General features: G+C 33.4%; 3 protein-coding genes across 3 annotated transcripts; 1 reads left to right on the top strand and 2 right to left on the bottom strand.

Annotated features, from left to right (window-relative positions):
- The first annotated feature begins 4349 nt into the window (after nt 1-4349).
- On the top strand, nt 4350-5563 carry LOC108806002 (transcription factor MYB44). Its single transcript, XM_018578013.2, has one exon. The coding sequence runs from the start codon at nt 4435-4437 to the stop codon at nt 5350-5352; it is 918 nt and encodes a 305-aa protein (XP_018433515.1). The 5' UTR covers nt 4350-4434; the 3' UTR covers nt 5353-5563.
- Nucleotides 5564-5651: 88 nt separating this feature from the next.
- On the bottom strand, nt 5652-9299 carry LOC108836579 (cytochrome P450 81Q32). The gene is given in 3 exon segments (XM_056989405.1): nt 5652-6281; nt 8307-9136; nt 9139-9299. Coding segments are annotated over 3 exon segments (1485 nt in total). The 5' UTR covers nt 9173-9299; the 3' UTR covers nt 5652-5660.
- Nucleotides 9300-10084: 785 nt separating this feature from the next.
- LOC108807370 (cytochrome P450 81D1) lies at nt 10085-11612 on the bottom strand. Its single transcript, XM_056986851.1, has 2 exons — nt 10859-11612; nt 10085-10760 (listed from the first exon to the last, which is right to left on the bottom strand). The coding sequence occupies exons 1-2, from the start codon at nt 11237-11239 to the stop codon at nt 10140-10142; spliced, it is 1002 nt and encodes a 333-aa protein (XP_056842831.1). The 5' UTR covers nt 11240-11612; the 3' UTR covers nt 10085-10139.
- Between the last annotated feature and the right edge of the window lie 15422 nt (nt 11613-27034).

Raw genomic sequence — 27034 nt, 5'->3', positions numbered from 1 at the left:
ATGAATTTCCTTGTGGTCATTACGTTGTAAGATAAATAGACCATAACGGATAAATATCTACACTCCAATAATTGACTATGTAAGATTGTGCATTCAAGTTTCCATGTATTTATGTATGCCTTTTATCAAAGATTTTGGCATGTACAGTATATTCTTGATATAATTTCAAGACGCTCTCTCTCTTATCTCTTTGAATCTTTTAGAGAGAAAATGTCCTCGATTTTTCAATGATCAGTATTTTTTCATGTATGTCTTCTGCTAGTCAGATTTATCTGCGAAAACAATGTTTTCTTTCACTGTTGATTTCGCTGGTTTTTGTCTCTGGAAAATGGTAACTTATTTTGCATTATTTTCGCCGGTTTCTCTTTCGTTTCTTACCTTTATCTGTGGTGATATCAGAAAGATTAGAACAAGACTTTTTTCCTCTTCTTCCATTGACCTCGTTTCTTTCTAAGCTTTTTTGACTTTATTCACTCTCTATCTAAAGATCATATTATTTTCTCCTCCTATAGTAAGGTTATTTCACTTTTGCACTTCTCTGATCTTTAAAAGTAACATTTTAGTGGTAGGTAAATCTGATCTGATTTTTTAGATCGATTAAAGGCTTTCGATTCTTCTTTATCAAAACGGAGGTTTGTTAGTTTTGATATCGGCTTGATTTTCTTCATGTCGATTATTCTTCGTTGAACCTTCTCTTTTTGTCGTGGGACCTTTTCGTCTTTCGGTAGTCATAACTCCAATGAAGATTATGATGTTGATGTTAATGCGGTGGATTGTCTCTTTAAACATGTGTTCTTTCTCGGCCTTGCCCCTTACATCTGTTTCAAGCTTATATATTTGTGTCGACTTCATCGCTAAGGCTGGTGTATTCTTTTTCAACCTTGTCCCTTACACATGTTTCAGGCCGTATGTAGAACTCGTCTGTAAATTATGTTTATGTTTAAGTTTGGGCCAACTATTTGGACATTTTCTTGTTTTGTTGGTCCTCTTTATCATTATGTTTGTTTGTCCCATTTTTGGATCTATTTTTCTTATAGTAAAAAAATACAGTATATTCTCAATCTCGAATATAACTAATGAGTCAGTCAAATCATTGTTCTAAATACTCACTCTATTTCAGAAAAATACATATTCTAAGAAAATTTTATGTTTTAAAAAGATGTATTTTCATATTTTTAATGTATTTTTTGTCAATTAATAATCAAAAATTGTGTGTTACAAAAACATTAATTACATTTTTTTAAATTTTATTGGATTAAAAATATAAAAAATATAAAATTACAAAAAACTATGCATTAATAACTAAGTTTATATGTTTTTAATAAATGTGAAAATCCTTATTTTGAAACAAATGAGTATTAGGTTTTCATTCATAAAATGTCATGAAAATAATGATTTATCTGAACAAAGGAAAAAGAAAAACTGATTGATTACAGCTTGGGAATGTAAATTTGATTAACATCTTCGCGAATTAGGGACTTGTCCAAGATTCGCGAGTACGACATCGTCAATCAACCATCACTAGGCCTGGGCATTCGGGTCGTCGGGTAGGATTCAGGCCGGGTCTTTCGGGTCTAGGAGTTTAGGACCCGATAGGGTAATTTCAAATTTTCGGTTCCGGATCGGTTCGGGTCGTACCGGGTCCGGATCGGGTCGGGTCTTATATAGTTGGACCCATTCGAGTAACTAGAATTTATCGGTTCGATTCTGGGTCGGGTTCGGGTCGGGTTCCGTTCGGGTTCAACCTAAAAAATACCTAAAAATACAAAAAATCTAAAACTATTAATATATTCGAAAATATTTGACATTTTATTTAAAATTTGTGTTTTTATTATATTAAAATGTGTATATATACTAAACAATGCGAGATAGAACAATAGTTGGTTGTCTCCTAGTGGCTGACCCCTTTGCTATGTAGACAAATAACCCGTCTTCGACTCCCCATTGATTCATTTTATTTAATTTATATTATTAATTCAGGTACCCGTCGGGTTCCGGGTTCGGGTCGGGTCCAAGACCCGCGGATCCTCTACAACAAGACCCAATATGCGAGATAGAACAATAGTTGGTTGTCTCCTAGTGGCTGACCCCTTTGCTATGTAGACAAATAACCCGTCTTCGACTTCCCATTGATTCATTTTATTTAATTTATATTATTAATTCAGGTACCCGTCGAGTTTTGGGTTCGGGTCGGGTCGGGTCCAAGACCCGCGGATCCTCTACAACAAGACCCGATAGGATAATTTGATCGGATCGGTTTCTACCCGGACCGAGTTTTTTCGGGTCGGTTTCGGGTCGGGTTTTCGGGTCCGGGTAAAATGCCCAGACCTAACCATCACTATCGTCAATCAGCCATCAATTTATATATTTTATTTTGTTTATGAAAATACTCTGGAAACTAGCAGACCATAACCGACACTCCGACCATTGATCGTAGCAACAACAAGCAAAAAGAGTATTATATTTTGGTAGGCTGGGCCAAAAAAGAAAAAAACATAAACCAATACTACATATTGGTTAAGTTTAACAAGCAAGGTACAGCTACGCCTTATTGAGTTGTTGTTCCCACCGCAATAATTAATCTCCTACCACTGGTTACACAAATTAACTCAAAGTATCCGATACAAGATCCACAAGGTTCAGCTACATCATAATTAAGCAGATGAACTTTAAATTTGGGTTTTGTACACCGATGGGTTTTTCTTTAAACCGAAAAGGACTTATTATAAATCAAAGACAGCGAGTTCCTTGTTGTCTTTTAGTGTTAATTTAGTAGAAACATCTCAACAACCGAAAGAAGAACATTAAACTTATCCTGTTTCAATCTTGCTCGTAACCACAAGCAGTATTTTGTATATTTTGTATTTAATATGTATGCATGGTGAAAACACTCTTGAAATGTTCATCAAATCACCATCCTGATTTCAGAGATCAGGTTTTAGAACCAAGACATTTTGTGCACACAAAAAATACAAGACATTTAAGACACGATAATACTGTGGGTATTACCCATCTTGAATGTTTGTCGAGTCTATTTTGTTATTTACTTTTTCTTGTTGATATATTTTTTTTTGTCAACTTCTTGTTGATATATATAAAGCATAAAACTGATTAAGAGTAAAACAATTTTATTTTTCATAAAAAAAAAAATCTGTTGTTATAATAAACCGTTGGAGGAAGGTTAGGGAGAAGGTGCAATCAAGGAGCGTGCAGGTTGACAAAGAATATCTGACGTTTTATTCGTACCGTACAGGTCAAGAGCACCTATTAAACACGCGTTATCTGACCGCCACTTTATGGATTACAGTTAACAGATTTATGGAGTAGATTGTTTTTGATAAATCAACGAGTTTTACACCCTGGATTTGCTTCATGTCGCAAAAAAGAAAAGAAATAATTTTTCCCTTTTTTTGGAACACAAAAGTAAATAAATCTATAACTTTAGGAAAAAAAGGCAATGGATGATTTAGCGTTCCAATTTGGCAACCTATCTTGTCGTTTTCCCTCCCACATCACTGATAGCCGCTGATTTACATCACGTTTCTCAATCTGTAGATTAATTTCTATCTATCACATAGTTCACCTTGTTGTCACAAATATCTAAATTGGTTTTAGATTCTTTATATTGTTTCGAAGCTAAATCAATAAAAAAAATTCGAATTACGGTTCTAGGACAATCAGATTGTAACCGTTCGCTTTGTTCAGTTAAACTAAACTAAAGACTAGTTTGTCAAGAAGACAATACATATGGATTAGGTATGCTTATGTTTTGTCTAATTCCTTTTTTAAGTCGATTTGTATCATTTTATACAAATCTTATGGAGTGGTAATACTGATACAGCCTGGCTTATGCTATTCTGGACTCAGACTAACATTAAAAAAACTGACCTTACCTAAACCTAACCGTTCTCTTTATTTCAGATACTTTTTAAAGACATTTTCATTTTCCTCCGAAAATTTTAAATTAACCTAAAATAGTGCAAATGTTATCAATAAGCTTTGCTAGTTGGGTTTCGTGATTTTGTCTCTTTAACTTCCAACTTTCACCACGCAATCAACATGCGCGTGCATACACAGCTTCCTCACATTGACCTCGATTGATCTCCACGCTTAACGCAACGAAACCTAAAGATCTGAAAGCTTTTCAGAAAATCATTACAAAAACGACAAAGAGAAAACACATCGACGTAGTCATGTCGCGACGCGTGTCCGTTAACAGCTGTATCCCAAACTTTTGAAAAAACCGCTTGCGTGGAAGAAGCGTCGCCCATAACTTCTCCACCGTTTTAACCGGTTCCCGGTTACACACTCTCAAAACTTCTGTATTTACAAGTCTGTCTTCTCTTCAACTCCTCGAACTTACTTGTTTTGTTTATTATCATCTCTCTCTCGCCACAAAACAGAGTTTATCATCCATTTATACTTAAAGATTCAATGGCGGATGATCGTATTAAAGGTCCATGGAGTCCCGAAGAGGACGAGCAGCTTCGTAAGCTCGTTGTTGAACACGGCCCGAGAAACTGGACGGTGATCGGCAAATCCATCCCCGGAAGATCGGGGAAATCGTGTAGGTTACGGTGGTGCAACCAGCTATCGCCGCAGGTTGAGCACCGCCCGTTTTCCGCGGAGGAAGACGAGACGATCGCGCGCGCGCACGCGCAGTTCGGTAATAAATGGGCCGCGATTGCCCGCCTTCTCAACGGTCGTACGGACAACGCGGTGAAGAATCACTGGAACTCGACGCTTAAGAGGAAATGCGGTGGCGCGGAGGAGGATCATCGGCCGGCGAAGAGATCGGTGAGCGATGGTGCTCCTCCTGTTGCTAATGGGCTTTATATGGGCCCAGGAAGCCCAACTGGATCTGACGTCAGCGATTCGAGCACGCTTCCCGTTTTTCCCTCTGCCGAGGTTTTTAAACCTGTTCCACGTGCTGCTGGTAGTGTTATGTTGCCGCTTCAGATCGAGACGACGTCGTCGTCTTCTTTTGATGACCCAGCGACTTCGCTGAGCTTGTCGCTTCCTGGTGCTGACGTCAGCGAGGAGTCAAACCGTAGTCACGAGTCAACTAATAACAACAACAAGCCGATGCGTCGAGACATTAACACGATGTCGTTTATGCGGTTCTCTGGTGGATTCAGAGGTGCGATTGAGGAAATGGGGAGATCGTTTGGTGGCAACGGCGGCAGCGAGTTTATGGCGGTGGTGCAGGAGATGATTAAGGCGGAGGTTAGGAGTTACATGAAGGAGATGCAGAGAAACAACAACAATGGTGGTGGTGGTGGATTCGTTGGAGGATTCAGGGATAGTGGACTGATCTCGATGAGTCGAGTTGGAGTTGGGCGAATCGAGTAGACAATTGAGAGCTTAGGAACTGTTACATGAAATCGTTATGTAGGAAGAAAAATAAAAAGATTGTTTTTTTCTTTCAACATTTGGGACTAGGCATAATAATCCTCAGTTTTAAGAAATGTATAGAGGAATTCGAGTGAGCAATCTCGATTCATGATTAAATATTTAAGTTTCTGAACTATTCAAACAAAATAAGTATTTAAGTTCTCAACTATTCAAACAATTTTTTTTTAAAAAAGAGTTTTCTTATTAGCAATGTAAATGACCATCGAACGTTGTCTAGGCTCACAATAAAATACATTAAAGAGAAACTAGAATACAACGTTGTCTAGAATTGGTGAAGACTTGCATTTGGCAACTAAAGGCACAGCTTTAGGCATGGTAAGACCTGTTCCTTCCGACATGTCAACTGCCATATCTTCTTCATCCCTCTTCCAGTCAAAACATTGGATCAACGACCCTAAAGCTGAGCTCAATACAATTTGGGCAAGTCCCATTCCAGGACACGCTCTTCTACCTATTCCGAATGGTAGATACTTACCATGATGAATCTTCCACTCCTCATTGTCGAACCTTTCCGGCTTAAAAACCTCAGCCTCATCCCATACATTTGGATCTCGCTGAATTGCCCACGCGTTGATGAATAGCCATGTACCTCGTGGAATATCATACCCAGCAACTTTGCAGTCAACGGACGACATGTGTGGGACCAGCATTGGCCCAACAGGATACAGTCGAAGAGTCTCTGAAATCACATTATTGAGATATGTACAAGTGCTCGTATCAGATTCCTCCATCAAACGCCCTTTACCTGAGATGATATTGTTTAACTCAGTCTTAGCTTTGGCTAGAACATCTGGATGATTTAGAAGGTTAGCCATTGCCCATTCCAATGTCATTGCAGTTGTGTCCGTCCCGGCAACTACCATCACCTACATATAATGAAACAATTCGATCTTGATTTATTTTTCTAATAACGAGTTGAAACAATGTGTGGGCATTTCGTGTCCCGTTTGGGTTCCGTTCGGTTCGTTTAAGTAGGGATAGGCGTTTCAGTTATTTTATCGATTCGGCTCGGGTTTACTTGATTTAGTTTTTCAGCTGAAGTAACCATAATTAGTTTGGTTTGAATCGATTTCAATTTGGGTTGTATTCAGTTTGGTTTGTGTTTCGGTTCGGTTTAATCGGATTTTCTTAATTTTTTTTTTAAAAGAAATAATATTTGAAACATCAACATGTGATCATGAAATCATCACGTTGGTGATAATAATAAATAAAGTATGTGAATAAAATTCAACTAAGTATTTTGCCCGCACTTACGGGCATAATTCATTTATAGATATTTATTAATAAATATACTATTACAAAATTATACTCCCTCCGTTTCTAAAAGATCTATGTTTTAGAAAAAAAAATTGTTTCTAAAAAATTTATATTTTACATTTTCAATATATGTAATAATAATAAATTGCAAACTTCAAAAACATTAAACGTGTTTACTGAATTTTGATTGATTAAAAATAATATGTAATGCTAAACACAGAAAATAGTGAATTTATTGGTAAAATTTTGCGTGTTTTCTTAATAAGTGTGAAAACTCTAGAATATGAAATCTTTTAGAAACGGAGGGAAAACTATTTTATGAATCTTTTATTTTCCTGATTTTTTAACTTTCTATTGATTTAAAATATTATTTTGGATAACAACATCAATATTTTTATTTTAAAATATGTTGTTATCTTTAATCAGATTTTATTATATTAATTTATAGACAGTTATCTAATTAAATAAATAAATATAGAATTATTAACATAAAGTGATGATATTAAACCAATTTCTTGCAGTTATCAAAACCTACAAAATCTCAAAATCGATCAAAAGCACAAAAATGTGAAACCAAATATAACTTTACATATTATATTAATCAACTATTGCTTATAATCCTTGTTAGTAAATTTTGTAATTTTCAAGAAATATCCCATGACATATATTACTTTTACAAAAAATATAAATAATTTTTTCATATCTTTTATAAAATATTTTAAATATATTAGTATCACGATAAATCTAATCATCATATGTGTATATATACTACTATTTAAAAATCTAACAAATAAGAAAAAGATGCAAATAAACACAAAATAAATACATGGAAATATTTTTTTCCTTTTTCAAACATATTTTCTATTTCTTTTCTGAGATATTTTTATAATATTAATTTGTAATCAGGTAAATAATGAATAATATAATTATTCATTAAAGATATCAAAAATCTAATCAGTCTAATTAAAATTATTTATTAAAACTAAAGATTCAGCCTAAATTCTTGAAGAATGTGACAAATTATGGAAAACAAGACAAATAATTAAATTTACTTCTCAAAATACTTATTTGATAAAGTTTCAAATAATAGTACATATTTAAATTGATAAACTTTAATAAGTTTCAAATAAAAATATTAAGAACATGATAGTAGAAATTTTTATTTTTTAAATGAAACTTATTTTAGGGGTCAGATTGTTTATGATTTTTACTGTCAAGGCTTTTAGTTTCAGGTTAGCTGTTAAAGCTAAAAAACTGAAATGGCTTCAGAAATTGCTAAAAGCCTAAATTTGTGGCTTTAAAAAAAAACAAGTCACTTTATGAGCAAAGTTACTTACTTTGGCTTTGACATTTTTTTAGGAAGGTTTTTAGAATTTTAGGTAGCTTTTCTTTACATTTAAGAGTTCAAGACTTTTATTTATACCCTAAATCATTAATGTTTTGTGTTTAAACGTAGAATCAAACGTAAAACCAAACATTAATCTAGATTATTATTTTCGAACTTAATATAAATATTATAGACAAAACAAGTGGTATTTCAGTTTGGTTCAGTTTAGTTAATTTGGTTCTAGAATTTTTTTCAACCGAAGTAAACCATAACTAGTTTTAGATTTAAAAAAAAAAAAATCACTAACCAGTATGAGTCCTTTGATGATCTCGTCAGTGTAGTACTCAGGTTGCGATTCTTGAAGAGTTAGCAAATGAGTGATCATCGTGTTCTTGAACTCTGCTTTTCCCCTGTTTCTTCTGTGTTCGTCGACCAGTTCCTGCATAAACTGATCTAATTTCGAGCCAAGTTTCTTCACTCTCTTTACGTATCCATTGAAATCAAACAGCTTCAAAATCGGAAGAAAGTCACCGGCATAAGTAAACCCTGCGAGCTCGAACGTTTCGCTGATCAGCTCTCTCACTTCCTTAGCTTCCGCGTTATCCTCACTGCCGTAGTATCTTTTTCCGGCGACCATTCTCATAAGGACGTTCAACGTAAACCCAGAAAGCAACGGCCGTAGCTCCACTCGGACAGAGTCGTTTCCTCCCCCTTTTGATGTAGCCGCGTGGATCGTCCGAAGAAGAGACCTCACTTCGTCTCTCCGGATCTCGGAAGATTCTTTAAGACGAGCGGCGGAGAAGATCTCCACGGTGCAGATACGGTGGAGGTTTCGCCAGTGGTCTCCGTAGGGAGATACGCTGACTATCGAGTTGTTGTAAGCAACGTATTTACCCAAAGTACTGATAGGCCTGTTCGCGAAGACGACATCATTCTCGTGAGATAAGAACTCCTCTGCTGCGGAAGCTGACGTGACGACCACGGCTCGACGAGAGCCAAGCCTGAGCGAAAACACTGGACCGAGGTTCCGAGAGAGGTCATGGAGGCAACGATGAACAGGATCTTTGAGCAAATGGAGGTGTCCGATCACTGGGAAACCTAGCGGACTTGGTGGAACATTCAGCTTTGAACGGAAAATACGACGACTAGAGCAAATGAAATCAAACTAAACATCTCGTCTACTCTTTCTGATCTCGTTGCTTCATGTGCACATATACACGGGAGTCTAAAGTCAACGATATAGAGCGTGCGCAGCCCACGTTAGGCAGGCTGTATACCACGTTTGAAAAAATATATATATTTTAGCACGGGGGTCGGTGAACCAAGAAAGAAGGAGAAAACACGGGGTCTCAATGTGGTTGTGTCCGTAGTGATGACATTTTCAAAGGGCTTGGCATAATATGTTAGTTATTGGTTAATGTTAGCCCCCCGTAGAACAATCTTGTGTTTACTAGAACAACCCCAATGAGGTTCTCAAACAAACAAAGTATCTTAGGTATTTTATAAATTTTTGTCCAAAAAGGTATTCTATAATTTATATACATGGAATGAAATATTTGAACAAAATATAATGTAATATTCATAATGCCACTTTAGGCTGGGGTTAGGTCTCTTGGACTATCGGTAATAACAAATTTGCGAAATGAAGCCTAGGATAGGAAGGATCTTAGAAACCAATCACAATCATGCTCCAGATAAAAGATGTGAAATTAAAGTAAATAATTTATGCCCATCACAAAAATAAGATATAGAAATTTATATAAAATTTACGTAAGCTAAAAATCATGTAATTTTGAAACTGAATATTTTTAATAAATGCAACATCGATGGGAATATGGTTCCACCTGGAGATGAAAGCTAATTTGAACAATGTATAGTTAATTTTATCTTATCTCTTGTGATTCCTACACGGTGTTTTGGTCTGGTTAGACTGGGCTATGTTATTTTTTACTCCTAGGGAGAAGTGGATATTGATGAAGATTTTTCATTCTTTTAACTGTTGGATCTGATTTCAGAGGATGTAAATAAGTGCAGGAGATGCTGAGGGAAAGAATGAGGACAGAGAAAGGTCTAGAGAAAATGAGAAAGAGGAAACCATTATGTTCTTATTAGTTAATGACCGGAAATAAAATACATAAGTTTAAACGACAACATTGTCTAGGATAGGAGAAGACTTGCATTTGGCAACTAAAGGCACAACTTTAGGCATAGTAAGACCCGTTCCTTCCGACATGTCAACTGCAATGTCTTCATCCCTCTCCCAGTCAAAACATTGGATCAATGATCCTAAAGCTGAGCTCAATAAAATTTGTGCCAGCCCCATTCCAGGACACGCCCTTCTACCTATTCCAAATGGTAAAAAGTTACCACGTTTGGTGGTCTTCCACTCCTCATTATCGAACCTTTCTGGTTTAAAGGCCTCAGGCTCATCCCACACCTTTGGATCTCTCTGAATTGCCCACGCGTTAACGAATAGCCATGTGCCACGTGGGATATCATACCCAGCAACTTTACAGTCAACCGACGACGCGTGAGGGACCAGCATTGGCCCAGCAGGATACAATCGGAGAGTCTCCGAAATCACATTATTGAGGTATGTACAAGTGCTCGTATCAGATTCCTCCATCAAACGCCCTTCACTTGAGACGACGTTGTTTAACTCCGTCTTGGCTTTCGCTAGAACATCTGGATGGTTTAGAAGGTTAGCCATCGCCCATTCCAATGTCACTGCGGTTGTGTCCGTCCCGGCATCTATCATCACCTGCATATATATATTGAAAACGATTCAATAATCTTGATTTATTTATTTTTCCTAATAGCGACTTGAAAATAAAGAAACAAGTAAAAGAATTAACGAACCATTACGAGTCCTTTGATGATCTCGTCAGTGTAGTACTCAGGTTGCGTTTCTTGAAGAGTGAGCAAATGAGTGATCATCGTGTTCTTGAACTCTGTTTGTCCCCTGTTTCTTCTGTGTTCGTCGACCAGTTCCTGCATAAACTTATCTAGTCTCGAGCCAAGTTTCTTCACTCTCTTAACATATCCATCGAAATCAAACAGCTTCAAGATCGGAAGAAAGTCACCGACGTAAGTAAACCCTGCGAGCTCAAACGTTTCGCTGATCAGCTCCCTCACCTCCTTAGCTTCCGCGTTATCCTCGCCGCCGTAGTATCTTTTACCAGCCATCATTCTCATGATGACGTTCAACGTAAACCCGGAAAGCAACGGCCGTAGCTCCATTCGGACAAAGTCGTTTCCTCCTCCTCCTGATGCCGCCTTGTGGATCGTCCGAACCAGAGACCTCACTTCGTCTCTCCGGATCTCGAAAGATTCTTTGAGACGAGCTGCGGAGAAGATCTCCAGGGAGCAGATACGGCGGAGGTTGCGCCAGTGGTCTCCGTAGGGAGCTACGATGATCGCCGTGTTGTTGTAAGCAACGTATTTACCCAGAGTACTGTTAGGTCTGTTGGCGAAGATGACATCGTTCTCGTGAGATAAGAACTCCTCCGCTGCGGAAGCTGACGTGACGATCACGGCTCGACAAGAGCCGAGCCTGAGCGAAAACACTGGACCTAGGTTCCGAGAGAGGTCACGGAGGCAACGGTGAACAGGATCTTTATTAGAGTATGGTTAACTTAGATTGAACCGGTGGTTAAGTGTCTGTATTTTAATCATTTGGTTTAGCATTGGTTTAGCTTCCTATCACTAAACCAATTGCATCGTATGTATATAAGCAACTCTGTATCATCTTTTCCAATTTGAGAAAGTAATTTTCAATCATAACAACTTTCTTAATATGGTATCAGAGCACACACAAAGCTTCCGCCATTGATTCTCCTTCGTTTCTTCAAATCAAATCTCTTTAACGATGAGCTTATCGATTCGTGATCTCACTTTCGATTTCTGCGCTCGTCTTCTTTTTGATTTGCTTGAACTTTTCTCGAGAATCGCTTTTCTTTTGCTCGTCTTGATCGTTGAGTTGTTCTGAGCTTGGATCTCTCATCGGTGTTGATTCATCTTGATCTCGATACTTCTCGGAGCTGCTTCTTGCTGGTTTTCTTTCTTTTGGAGCTGTTATTGATTCATCTTGATTGACTCTCTTTCGTCATCTTTTGGATTCAATGAGCTTCGCGACTCAGCAACAACCAGTTTCTGATTCCTCTCGCTCGATGAATGATCAATATGAGAATCCGTACTATCTCCACTCCACGGATCACGCTGGATTAGTCTTGGTCACTGATCGTTTGACTTCGGGATCGGAGTTCCACTCATGGCGTCGTTCGATCCGTATGGCTTTGAATGTTCGAAACAAATTGGGATTCATTGATGGTACTATTCCTAAACCTCCTCCTGATCATCGTGATTCTGGTTCATGGTCTCGTTGTAACGATATGGTGGCGACTTGGTTAATGAACTCTGTTTCTAAAAAGATCGGTCAAAGCTTATTGTTCATGTCTACTGCTGAGTCTATTTGGAAGAATTTGTTGGCTCGTTTTAAGCAGGATGATGCTCCTCGTGTCTATGAGATAGAGCAGAGACTGAGTACTATTCAACAGGGCTCGATGGATATCAGTACCTACTATACGGAACTGGTTACACTATGGGAGGAGCACAAGAATTATGTGGAGATCCCGGTTTGTACTTGTGGCCGTTGTGAATGTAATGCTGCTCTACTATGGGAGAAAATGCAACAGAAGAGCCGTGTTACCAAGTTCCTTATGGGTCTCAATGAGGCTTATGAGAGTACACGGCGTCATATCCTAATGCTCAAGCCAATACCAGACATTGAAGATGTTTTCAATATGGTCGCTCAAGATGAACGACAGAAGATGATTAAGCCATCTACTAGGCTTGACAATGTGGCTTTTCAGAATACTACTTCTGTGGATGGTTCCTCTGTTCCTACTCAGGAAGCTGGTTTTGATAACAATGCTTATGCGGCTGCTATACAAGGCAATAGATACTCACAGAAACCTGTATGTACTCATTGTCGTCGTACTGGTCATACCGTTCAGAAGTGCTTCAAACTTCACGGTTTTCCTCCTGGTCATCGACTCCATCAGCAGCATAAGCCTACTAATCCTTCTCAGAACCAATCTCAACCTTCCTCCAAACCACAGTTTCCTCCTCAAAGTCAGTTTCAGCAGTATTCTCCTGCTACTGCCAATGCGGTTTCTTCGTCTGGTGCTTCTCTTGACATTAACAACTTTACTTCTGATCAAGTTCAGAGTCTATTGAACCAGTTGCTAGCTCAAACTCGTACTGCTGATAAGTCGTCTTCTCAATTACCTACTGGCACTATTACTGAACACGGTTTCATGGCCTCTACTTCTACTGCTGGTAACGTTTCAATTGTTTTTCCTTCTCCTAACCTTCGCTTTGAAAATCATACATTCACTTTTCAACATCATTGCCTTTCATCTCTATACTCGATATTACCCCTTGGTTGTTGGATTGTTGATAGTGGTGCCACTAGTCACGTTTGTTCTGACCTGAATTTGTTCAGTGAAGTTTGTCCCATTTCAGGTGTAACAGTCTCTTTGCCTAATGGCACTAGTGTACCTATCAGCCACACGGGGACAGTTCGTATATCAGATGATCTTATTCTTTATGATGTTCTCCATGTTAACACGTTTAAGTTCAACTTGCTTAGTGTTAGCTCATTGTTACAGAAACGTGATTTGTCTGCTCATGTGTATCATGATTCTTGTTTTATACAGGACCATATTCGGGACTTGACGATTGGTAGAGGGTTGCTTATGCATGGTCTTTACATTTTGAAGCCTCTTGCGCATTCTATATCCAACTCTTTCTGTGGATCAATGATTGATGGTTCTTTGTGGCATCGACGCTTAGGTCATCCTTCTTTTGCTAAACTGCATCACATTCCTGGTATACCTTTGTCATCAAAAGTGAATTCCACCCCTTGTAATGTCTGTCCTCTTGCCAAACAGCGTAGCTTACCATTCGTTTCTAATCACAAGTTGTCTGCAAAACCGTTTGACTTAGTTCATATAGATACTTGGGGACCTTTCTCAGTCGAGTCTGTAGAGGGTTTTAGATATTTTCTTACAATCGTTGATGACTGTACTCGTGTAACCTGGATCTATCTGATGCGTAATAAAAGTGATGTTAAAGCAATCTTTCCTGCCTTTCTTACTCATATTCAAACGCAATTTCATACTGTTATCAAAAAGGTTCGAAGTGATAATGCTCCTGAGCTTGCGTTTACTGATTTGTTTCATTCAAAAGGTATCATTCATCAGTTTTCATGCGCATATACGCCTCAGCAAAATTCTGTAGTTGAACGCAAACATCAACATTTGCTAAATGTTGCTCGAGCTCTCTTGTTTCAATCCAAGGTTCCTCTTGTTTACTGGTCTGAATGCATTCTCACTGCGGTTTTTCTTATCAATCGAACTCCTTCTATGTTGCTAAACAAGCTCTCTCCTTATGAAATTCTTTACAAAAGGCAACCGGATTTTTCTTTTCTTCGCTCCTTTGGCTGCTTATGCTATGTGTCCACTCATCTTAAGGATCGAAACAAGTTTAGTCCTCGTGCTAGTGCTTGTGTTTTTCTCGGTTATGCTACTGGTTATAAAGGCTATAAGGTTCTTGATTTAGATTCTCAGGTTATTAGTATCTCTAGGAATGTTGTTTTTCATGAAGATACTTTTCCTTATACTACAATGCCTTCTTCTGATCCTGTTATCGATTTGTTTGGTCCTACTATCTTGCCTATGCCAATCTCTGTTGCATTAGATATTCCTGCATCTTCTGGTTCTGAGATTCCTGATATACTGTCCTCGTCTTCCCAAGCGGCTATTGTACCTCCTAGTGTTCCATCACAACAAGAGACTGTTGTGCCTGCTCCTGGAGAGACTTCATTGATTTGTTCTCGGCCACAACGACAGACTAAGGCACCAGGTTGGCTTTCTGACTATCATTGTAATCTTTTACTTCATCCTTCTCCTCAAACACCACACATTTCTAAAACCTTTCATAATGACACCCCTTTTTCTCTTGCCTCTGTTCTTACCTACTCTAAACTTCACCCTCAATATGAATCTTTTGTTCTTTCTTGTACAATTGAAACTGAGCCGCATTCTTTTAAAGAGGCTGTGAAACATAAAGTTTGGAATGATGCCATGGGTGTTGAGATTACAGCTTTAGAGTACAAAGGCACTTGGCTAATTGTGTCTCTTCCTCCGGGGAAGCATGTCATCGGCTGCAAATGGGTGTTCACCATAAAGTATAATCCTGATGGCACTATCCTGAAGTATAAAGCTCGGTTGGTTGCCAAAGGTTATACGCAGCAGGAAGGGATAGACTATATTGACACCTTCTCTCCGGTGGCAAAGCTTGCGAGTGTTAAGTTGATTTTGGGATTAGCTGCTTGCTTAGGATGGAAGCTTACTCAGATGGATGTTACCAATGCTTTTCTTCATGGAGACCTTGATGAAGAAATCTACATGAGCTTGCCTCTTGGTTATACGCCTTCTAATGGAGCTCCTTTACCTCCTAATCCAGTCTGTAAGCTTCGCAAATCCTTGTACGGCCTCAAGCAAGCATCACGGCAATGGTATCATTGCTTCTCTAAAGTGGTGATGGATTCTGGTTTTGTCCAATCTCCGGTGGATAATACTCTGTTCATTCGCCAGACATCTAACTCTTTCACTGCTCTGTTAGTCTATGTTGACGACATAATGATTGCGTCTAATAATGATGAAGCTCTGGAATTGTTGAAAACAGCTTTACATCGTGCGTTTGACATCAAAGATATGGGAGCTCCTCGCTTCTTCTTAGGCTTGGAAATTGCACGCAATGCTACTGGTATCTCCATCTGTCAGAGGAAATACGCATTGGATATTCTTTCCTCGACTGGAATGCTAGCTTGCAAACCGGCTTCGGTTCCAATGGATCCCTCTGTTCATCTTCGTAAGGAGTCTGGTACTTTGTTGCCTTCGGCCAAACCATACAGAGAGTTGATTGGTCGTCTTCTTTACCTTACCATCACTCGTCCTGATATCACCTTTGCGGTGAATTACTTGAGCCAGTTTCTCTCCTGTCCTACTGATGTTCATCTTCAAGCTGCTCATCGCGTCTTGCGGTATCTCAAGGGTAATCCAGGTCAAGGTCTCTTCTATTCTGTTGACTCTGAGATCTGCTTGAACGCCTTTGCTGATGCAGATTGGGCAACTTGCCCTGATTCGAGACGTTCCATTTCTGGTTTCTGTGTCTATCTTGGTCGTTCTTTGATCAACTGGAAATCAAAGAAGCAGCAGACGGTGAGTCGTAGTAGCACTGAAGCGGAGTATCGCAGTATGGCTTTAGCTACTTGTGAGCTACTTTGGCTTCATCAACTGCTCAAGGACTTGAAGGTTACAGTTTCTACTTCAGCAAAGCTCTTCTGCGACAACAAATCTGCTATTCACATAGCTCATAATCCTGTCTTCCATGAGCGAACGAAACATGTGGAAATCGATTGTCATACCATCCGTGATCAGCTCAAGAATGGTTTCCTTCGTCTCTTTCATGTTGGTTCCAGTAATCAGCACGCAGATCTCTTGACGAAGCCACTTCATCCCGGTCCATTTCACTCCCTCCTTCGTCGTTTTTCCATTTCAAACCTCTTCTCACCATCATCGACTTCGGTTTGAGGGGGGTGTATTAGAGTATGGTTAACTTAGATTGAACCGGTGGTTAAGTGTCTGTATTTTAATCATTTGGTTTAGCATTGGTTTAGCTTCCTATCACTAAACCAATTGCATCGTATGTATATAAGCAACTCTGTATCATCTTTTCCAATTTGAGAAAGTAATTTTCAATCATAACAACTTTCTTAATAATCTTTGAGCAGGTGGAGGTGTCCGATCACTGGGAAACCTAGTGGACTAGGTGGACCATTCTGCTTTGATCGGAGAAGATAAGCAGCTGCTACAATGAATCCGACGACTAGAGCGAATGAAATGAAATTAAACATCTCGTCTCTGCTTTTTTCTGATATCGTTGCTTCATGTGTGCACCACATATACATATTTAAAGAGTCAATAAGTCAACGACATAGAACGTGTTTGATTTTGATTTTGAAACAAAGGGTCCATGAACAATGTAGGATTTGATTGGTGATAATGATATGAATTATAGTTGATTAAGTTTGAGTTACAACTTACAAGTGTAACTTAGAAATGTTATCAATCATGAATTAGATTTAACCTTTTGAATTTATATTTGAGTTATAATTTTGAACTAGAGCTTGACCCGCGCATCCGCGCAGGTGTTTGTTTTATTTTTTATATAAATAAATATTTATTTGTATAACTAATAAATATTTGTTAATTATATTTAACCTTAGAAATGTTATCAATCATGAATTAGATTTAATCTTTTGAGTTTATATTTGAGTTATAATTTTGAACTAGAGCTTGACCCGCGCATCCGCGCAGGTGTTTGTTTTATTTTTTATATAAATAAATATTTATTTGTATAATTAATAATATATATTTTAAACTTTATCCGTTTAAGTAATTTTTTTTAATATGATATTTCTAAATAAAATAATTTTATAGTTTACATTGTATTATCATCCATGTTTTTAGAACATCACATATATATCCGCACAGATGTATATCTTCTTTTTGGAACAATGCAACCGCACAAATATTTATTTTCACTTTTTATAACTAAATTATTGTTTATATAATTTTAATAATATATATATATATATATTTATTTATAATTTACATGTATTATATAATTGTTTTAAAATGACATTTAAAACATAAGATTTTATTTATTACAATAATAATTTTTTTCCTACCATCAATTATATCATTTATATTTCTTATCATATTTATAAATAATTGGATTTTATATATATTAAATTATACTACCAATAATATTTTAAGAGAATAATTTGTATTTTATTTATATGTTGTAAAATTGATTATTTGTGGTTTTATTTTCATCTATTAAATAATGGGAAATATAACTACAGATGTTTAAAAATATTATGCTATAAATTTTATAAATGAATAAAATAATTCCCAGTATTATAGAAATTATGAAAAGTGATACTACATAAATTACGGATATTATCTTATTTTAGTCACATATTTTCGTATCTATTTATGAGATCAGATTAAAAAGTTTATAATCAAAGTCTGGATTTGAAAATATATATTTATACTTCTGTTTGTAAAAGAATGTAAAAATGAAAATATTAAGGAATAAGTTTAATTAATTTGTATAATATCATTTATTGGTAAGCTAGATTATATAAAGTAGTTTGGATTAAAAAGAAATGAATTAATTAGAAATATATTTATTTAATTCTCTGTGGTAATAGATTGTAAATATTGTGGAAGTTTATGGGTTAATTCCAACTTGTACTTCAGTTATAATAGATTAGATGGCAATAGATTGTAAATATTATGGAAGTTTAAGGGTTAATTCCAATTTGTACTTCAGTTATTAAAAATTAGATTTATCCATTTACTAAAATTGATCACTCCGGTGCTTTACTCAACATCAAACAATTTTTCATGTATTAAAAATTGGTTAATCATATTGTTTTTGGTGATTCACTACTTATCCTACGGTTACTTTTTCTCCTTTTAACAATTTGAACTTTTTAAATGGAGATGGAACATAATTTGAGCAATGTAATAGTTACTTTTTCTTATCTCTTGTGGTTCCTAAATGGCACCTAAAGGCACAACTTTAGGCATGGTAAGACCCTTTTTTTCAGACATGTCAACTGCCATGTGTCTTCAACCCTCTTCCAATCAAAACATTGTATCAATGAGCCTAAAGCCGAGCCTAATAAAAGTTGGCCCAGCTCCATCCATTCGATGATACGCTCATCTACCCATTCCAAAAGGTAAAAACTTACCATGTTGGGGTTTTCCACTCCACATATACAGATTTAAATTCTCTGGCTCAACCCTTACCTTTGGTTCAGATATATATACCACCAGGAGCCTTCGGAAGAATCTTGTATAGCTGAATTAGTGGCTCAGCACCTTTCACCTAAACTCTCACAGTTTAAAAGAGATGAAGTTATTTTAGGAAGGAGAGAGAGCGTGCCGCATATGATGATAATTCTCGAAAGAACTCAAGTCATACGCTGAAATTAACTTTTATCCAAAATATCAATTCTATACAGTTTTTGTGGGTAAACTTTTATCCAAAATATCATATTTTATCCAAAAATAATCAAAAGTACTAAAAATGACTACTATAGTTAACTTATGATATTAATTTAAAATATTAAAATAATTATAAATATAATTATAACATATATTTTTAGATATATATTCACATTTCGGGTATCTTCGGGTACTCATTTGGTTCTCGGTTTGGATCGGGTTCGGATCGGTTCTTCAGATATAGCAATTTAGAATTCATTCGGATATTTACCCCGGGTCTGATCGGGTTCGGGACCCTGATTTTTGGATCGGTTTTGGGTTGGTTTTTCGGGTCCGGATATTGTGATCATTTAAAATATGACATTTAAAAAAAGATAAAGGAAAATAAACCCGCGCTTTAAAAGCGCGGATCAAAATCTAGTCTATACTATTAAAGCAGGATCATATTGTGTTTTTTACTTAAACATGCCCTTTCTTTAACTAACATTGCTTATTTCATTAAGAGCAATCAAGTAATATTAATAATACATTTTTATTGGGTCATTTTTTTGGATCCAGCCCACTGCCCACATCATCTCTTGGGCCATTTGGGCCGATTAAGAAATCAGATTCAATTCTTATTTTTTTTCTCCAAGTTCAAATAATTTATTTTCAATCATTCTTAATATTTTGTGTAGTGAACAAAAATTAATCACTTAATTATTATGTTTTTTCTTTTTAATATAATTTAAGCATTCATAAAAATTTTGAATTTTTTCATTGAAAAATATAAATCTTTATTAAAAGTATATATTTTTTTATTAAAAAAATTAACCACATAATAAAATTTATATATCAGAGTTATACCAACTTAATTCATTAAAAATAAAGTTTAATTTTCTAAACATAAATACTCATTAGACCTGGACGTTCGGGTACCCATTCGGGTATGGATCGGTTCTATCGGGTATCGCATTTTTCGGGTTTTGAAATTAAACTCCATTCAGGTTTTATAAAAATTTGGGTCGGGTTCGAGTCGGGTCTTTCCGGGTCCGGGTGGGTTCGGTTCTCATGCATAAGAACCTGAAAATAACCAAATAACCAAAGTATCTAAAACGAGTTCTGTTATTTGTACTAAAAGTAACCAAAGTATTTGATTCAGTTCAAATTTTTGTATCCAAATTATTCAAAAGTAACCAAAAGTAACCAAAAATATACATTCTATACAGCTTTTTGGGTAAAGTTTTATCCAAACTATCATATTTTATCCAAAAATACTCAAAAGTATCGAAAATAACTACTATAGTTAACTTATAATATTAATTTAAAATATTAAAATAATTATAAAAAGAATTATAACATATATTTTTAGATATATATTCACATTTCAGATATCTTCGGATACTCATTCGGTTCTCGGTTCGGATTGGGTTCGGGACCGGTTCTTCGGATATAGCAATTTAGAACTCATTCGGATATTTACCCCGGGTCTGATCGGATTCGGGACCCTGATTTTCGGGTCTGTTTCGGGTTGGTTCTTCGGGTCCGGATATTGTATTCATGTCTATACTCTTTTAAAATGAAACACGATAACGAAAGATAAAAAAAGCTTAAACTTTCTATAAAAAAAATGAAAATATGACATTTACTAAATATTTGTCAATTTTAAAAAAATAAAGAAATGGATTAAATATTTCTTCGGATATAGCAATTTAGCTTTCTAGTCTACTTTATTAAAACAGAAGTACACATATGGATTAACCCTACAAGTTGCACAGTATTTACGCCTAAATGCCACTGAAAATTAAATTAAACTACCTAATTTAATGCTTGTCTTTTCCTGTTGAGTTAATGTGTTGTCCTAATATAAATTAAGTTACCTATTTTAATGTTGTCTTTTTCAGTTGAGCTAATGTGTTATCCTAATATAAAATTTCATTTTCTTTTTCTATTAAATCAATTTCGAAATTATTTATAATTTTATTAATGTTGTCTTTTCAGTTTAATAAATACATTTCCTAATTCTAAATTTACCACATTTAATGATAATAAAAATCGCATATGATATGGTAGGAGATCACTATCTTTTAATATTCGAACCAAAACAATTTTTATGTTAAGTTTAAGTTTTTGCTATACGTTATTCAAATTTATTTGTTATATAAATTTTTACTTTTATATTTTAATTTTTTTTAAACAATTCAAATGAGTTATCCGAACCAGAACATGAACCGAAATTATAAATACAGAATGAGGCTAAAACCTTTCACCCCAAAAATCTAAAACCCAAAGAGACCTGAATCAAATCCGAATGAATATCCGAACGCCCATCTCTACTACAAGATATAGAAACTGAATCACTTTATTTATTTTCAAAAAATTATTTTCCATTGATTTTCTCATTAGTCTACAGTAATTATGAAAACTAATTGTCAAAATCCAATCTGAAAATTATTGAACACGTAAGACCATTTATAATGAATTAGCAGTTAGATCAAATATATATTATATTACATTTCATTTTCTTACAAATTATAATCTTAATTTTTATATGTCACAAATTTGTTAAAAGTCTAACAATTATTTATTCTTACAAATTTTATAAGTAATGTATCATGTTTAATAGCATACTAACCATATTGTGTATTTTCATACTTATCATTTAAAAACTTTGTTTGTTATATATCTTACACATACATTTAATCATATAAATGTTAGATTTGTTTAGGTGATCTCTAGTGTCGGTGATACATTTTACGTTAAATGCAAAAATATAAAATTACTTAATTTAATATGATTACATTTACAAATATAACATTTAGTACATCCAAATTAAGATTTAAAATTAAATACCGAGTGTGATTATTTTTTAACAAATTTATATTAATATAAATTCCAAATATTTGGAATTCGAAAGCATTATGACCACACCTATAATATTTTAATTAGGATAACTGAATTTATATAAGAATATTTTCTTAAAATTTTAATTTTTTGTTATAGCTGCAAAAATTAGTTTTCGATATAAATTATTATCAAATATTACAAATACATCATTTAATATAAAAAAACTAAAAACAGAAAATAAATACCCGTACGGTCGCACGGGTCAAGATCTAGTCTATCTTATTAAATCAGAAACATTACAACTTCTTCTAGGTGGATTTTAAAGGTGGACCTCATATATTTAAACTAAATGTCTTATTTCTTATATATAATACGTACCATATTCTAACTTTGCATTGATATATTTCCTTAAATACAATTCCTCTGTTTGTCCATATTCCATATATGGTTCACATTTATTACATGTCGATTTAACTAAAATAGATTTATTTGTACGAATAAAGAATACTAAAAATATGAATCGTTATAGAATTACCATATACAATTCATTTTAAATTGATCAGTATACTTTCATTGGCCATATTGATTTTATTTGTACGAATAACATTAATTAGATAATTCATAGACACATACATAAAGATATGACTATTCTTTAACTTCGTTGGGCCTAATCTACTTTCTAAAACAAATAACACATAGCTTTATATATTGTATAGAATATAGTAATATTGTATAGTATATACATATACAATAATACTAATAACAAACCAAACTGAAATATAATATATATCGACAAAATGCTTTGAACCATTACACACAAAATATATTTGACCTCAAAGTTAAAATTTACTTTGAAATTATATAATAATTATTTTTAAAAAATTTAAACTTCGTAATGTACAAAAAAACATAAGTTTTATATCAAATTTTGTGTTATAATAAAAAGACACAACTCCCGCTTGCAAAGTGTTATTTTTAAAGACAGTTTTGATATTGTTCTTTAAACACAAAATTGAATTATACAAACTCGATACTACATAAAACTAAACAATATAGAATACATTTTAAAAATAAAATCCGTGCGGGTGCGCATGGCCTTTTATGAAAATCGTAGATATGTTTATATAATATATAAATATATTATGATACAAATATTTTCTTATAAATAATACTCCAATATAAAATTTGTATGATAAATGTTGAAAATACAAAATATATAGCACTATATATTTTAAATAATATATAAAAAATCTACTTTATGTTATCATAAAATTTAAAAATCAAATTTAGTAATTAAAACACATTGCTTATTTAAACACATTAGTATACATTGTTATTTATCAAAATGTTATATTAATACACATTGCAATCATTTATAACATTTAGTACAAACAAAGATAAAAAAAAAAATTGACTCCCGCTCGGTCGAGCGGGTCATGATCTAGTTATACTGATTTGTGAAGCCTAAAGTCAACGGTTGTATTTTTTCCCCTCGTGTTTTTTTAAATGTTAATCTATATTATTAAATAAAAATACTAAAATAAAATAAGCCTGACTTTTTCCTAATATTTATGATTTTTTTTTGTTCACACCTAATATTTAAGATCTAATGCCAGTGATTTTAACCATGTCCTTTTATAACCAAAAATCAAAATATTCCTATGATAATACCAAAACAATCTATAATATTATTTGCATAGTAAATTTTTGCAACGGATGTAAAAAGTTAGAGGTTTTAATATTTATTATATCCTTAATGAATTAAATATATAAATTAGTTAAAACAAAAACGAAATTAATAATTTTCTTGTTAAGATAAGTGATGAAACTTAATAATAATAAGAATTATCCAAAATTTAAAAATCTATTTGAAATAAAAGATAATTATTTTTAAATAAACAATTATTCCTGTATATATTGTGTTTAATTTTTTAATATTAATAAATATAAATTCTAAAGTGAATACTAATCAAATTAAGAGACTTAATTTTAAACTTCACAAACTTACTTAAGTGTATTCTCAATTAATATATCGGAGGATTTACAATATCATATCATTCTTTTATTTAAAAATTTTAAATTATTTTTCTCACATTTTGATCAACCAATAAGATTTTAACCTTAATTATTTTAACAATTATAATATCACTCCATTCTTATATTTATGCATAATATCTTATATATTAAAACAGAAGTCATGACTTATTTCGTGTGTGATTTTTTATTTGGACCACCCCTTAGAAAATTACTTAATGATTTTTTGTATATATATTTGAATTATTCTTAACAAACAAATCAAATAGATATTCCCAAATTTTCACTTAATTACATCCGAATAAAATCTTTTCAAATCTTTTTATTTATAATATAAATATATATATTTGTATTTATTTAAAATATAAATGTATATTTTGTTTTCACTTAAACAAATATTTAAATATGTAATTAATTTTGTAATTATTTATAATATGCATGTTTATTTATTTTTCACTAAAATAAAACTTTTAAGTATCTTATTAATTTTTTAATTATATTAAACTAATGTACAATTTTGTATTAAATTTGTGATATTAATTTAATATAATATTTTAATGTAGGTTGATATTAATTACACTTAATGTAGGTTATTCAGTCAAAGATTTAAATCATACATATAATTCGATTAATATATATGTACGATCAAAACCTAAAATAAAACTATAAGGGAAATTAATATCTAATTTAATAGTAAGTTGAATGGAATTTGTGGTAAATATCATATAATGTAAGGTTTTAATTAGTGTTCATGTATTAATAAGAGAGATATCACTAACAATTTGAAACAAAAAATAAATACATTCATACAAACTATAAAATTATTATGTTTGAAAATATATAATAAACTATTAATAATATGATAAATATTAAAATATATACCACTAATCACATACACCAAATAGTTACATATATAAAAATAAAAATAATCGCCCACACAATTGTGCGGGTTGAGATCTAGTTATTAAATAATTCCACCAAAACCAAAGAACCGTATTGTAGCACTTGGAAACTTTAGTCATCTCCATATATTCTCTATTCCCATATCTTTGACAAAAAAAGGTATCTTAACAAATTATAATATATTATAACCTCATTTGTATACAATATTTCAACTCCATATTATATTGTTCTTGAAAATTCTTTGTTTGAATCGTTTCTTCATGTAATCAAAAGAAAATATAGAGTAAATACTAGGTCATATATGTAGCAATAAAATAACTAAATAATCGGTTTGGAAATGAGTTACTTTTAGATGAAATTCTAGCAATATAAAAATTTTATGCAAGGACCACAACTGATATCTATACCACTAAAATGAATATAAGTGAGTATATCTCCTTTTGATAAGAAAATGAGTATATCTCCTATATATTAATCATAGAGCATTACAGTATGTTTTCGTAACCATGTGTCATCATTAGGATAATTCTTAGAATTCTTAGAAAATAAATTGGACCATATAAATATATTATATTTTTATTAAACTAACTATCAAATTGATTAATTGTATACAAAAGAATATTCTCAATTTTTTTCTTTAAATAAAAGATATGAAATTGTCTAATATTATTAACATATAAATTACAATTGATTATGAATAATCATACATATTTGATACCAATTTATATATATATATATATATATATTTTGTTTAATTTTATATTATTAAAAGAGATTAAACAATTACATTAAATATTTAATAAAAACTAGTTTTTTCTTCTATGTTATATTTTGAACTTTTTAAAATGACTACAAATTACTAAAAAGGGTAAAAGTCTCATAATAAAATTTTGTGATCAATGGTGTATTTGTTTTGTTCAAACAAGATACAAATGATCATAAATTGTATGAATATGAAGTCTCACTAATAGATATTCATATTATATATATCATTTAAATTAAATTATTTACTATATATAAATATATAAATATCTTAATTTCAAAATTTGCATTGAAAAATTATTGAGATCTTAGAATTTTAATTTTAAAATTTGTATTGAAAAATCTCACATTAAAATTTAATTTAATACTAGTTTAAAATAATATTATATTATTAGTTAAGAAATTTATCAATGCATTAACTAAACAAATATTTAAAAAAATTAGTAAGATTTTGTTAGATTTTTCTTTCAACTGATTTTGCTATAAATAAAAGTAAAATTAAAATTTACATTTAAAATTGATTGATTATCAATATTATTATAATTATTTAAAAATTTAAAATATTATATATTTAATATTTTAATGTGTTGTCAAAAAAAAAATTAATGTAAATTATCAAATTTACATCATCTCTAGTCTTCACCTCCAAGTCCGTGATAATCCCTCTTGAACTTACTCTAGAGCAAAATAAAAAAGTGAAAGTATCCAGAGATAGTTTTGTTTTGAATCTCATCAACTCAGCCATTTCTCTGGGCATGAAGAACTAGTATCACACAAAGCATTTGGATAGAGGTGACCTGTAACAGTCATGCAGAGCCGTGCTCACCATTATACAGAAGAGGCATGAGCCCCAGGCCCCTCATTTTTCACCAATATTTGGGGCCCCATGCATACAAAATACAGTGGATGTTCATGGAGTATGAAGAGTGTATACATATGTTAGGAACTTGATTGTTTATGTATTTTGTTCTTTACATTTTAATTTGGTCTTATGTTAGTGGATTATTTTTGTCACAAACATATCTAGTGTATCTACAACTTTAATTGTTTATAAGAATGCCTTAGGCCCCCAAAATTGTAGGCACGGCACTGCAGTCATGGAACCACAAATTTTGCTGGGTCACTCTTCTTCTCCAATTTTATGTTTTTCTTCATCTTGCTTCTGAGTGTGTAGAACATCTGCTTGATGTCTTCTTATGTCTCTCTTCTCTCCCTGAATACCATCCAAAGCCTATGCTTGTAGAAGGCATCAGCAAAAGTGTCTTCTTTATGGATCCTTATCACTCTTCTGGTGAATGCATCCATCTTCTTATCATTAGTCTCTCTCTTTAGATGATTACAAACCTTATTCCTCTTCTCT

Source organism: Raphanus sativus, chromosome 6, assembly GCF_000801105.2.
Source record: "Raphanus sativus cultivar WK10039 chromosome 6, ASM80110v3, whole genome shotgun sequence".
Taxonomy (NCBI): Eukaryota; Viridiplantae; Streptophyta; class Magnoliopsida; order Brassicales; family Brassicaceae; genus Raphanus; species Raphanus sativus.
The sequence above is the reverse complement of the archived record's forward strand: the minus strand, read 5'-3'. Positions and strand labels throughout refer to the sequence as shown.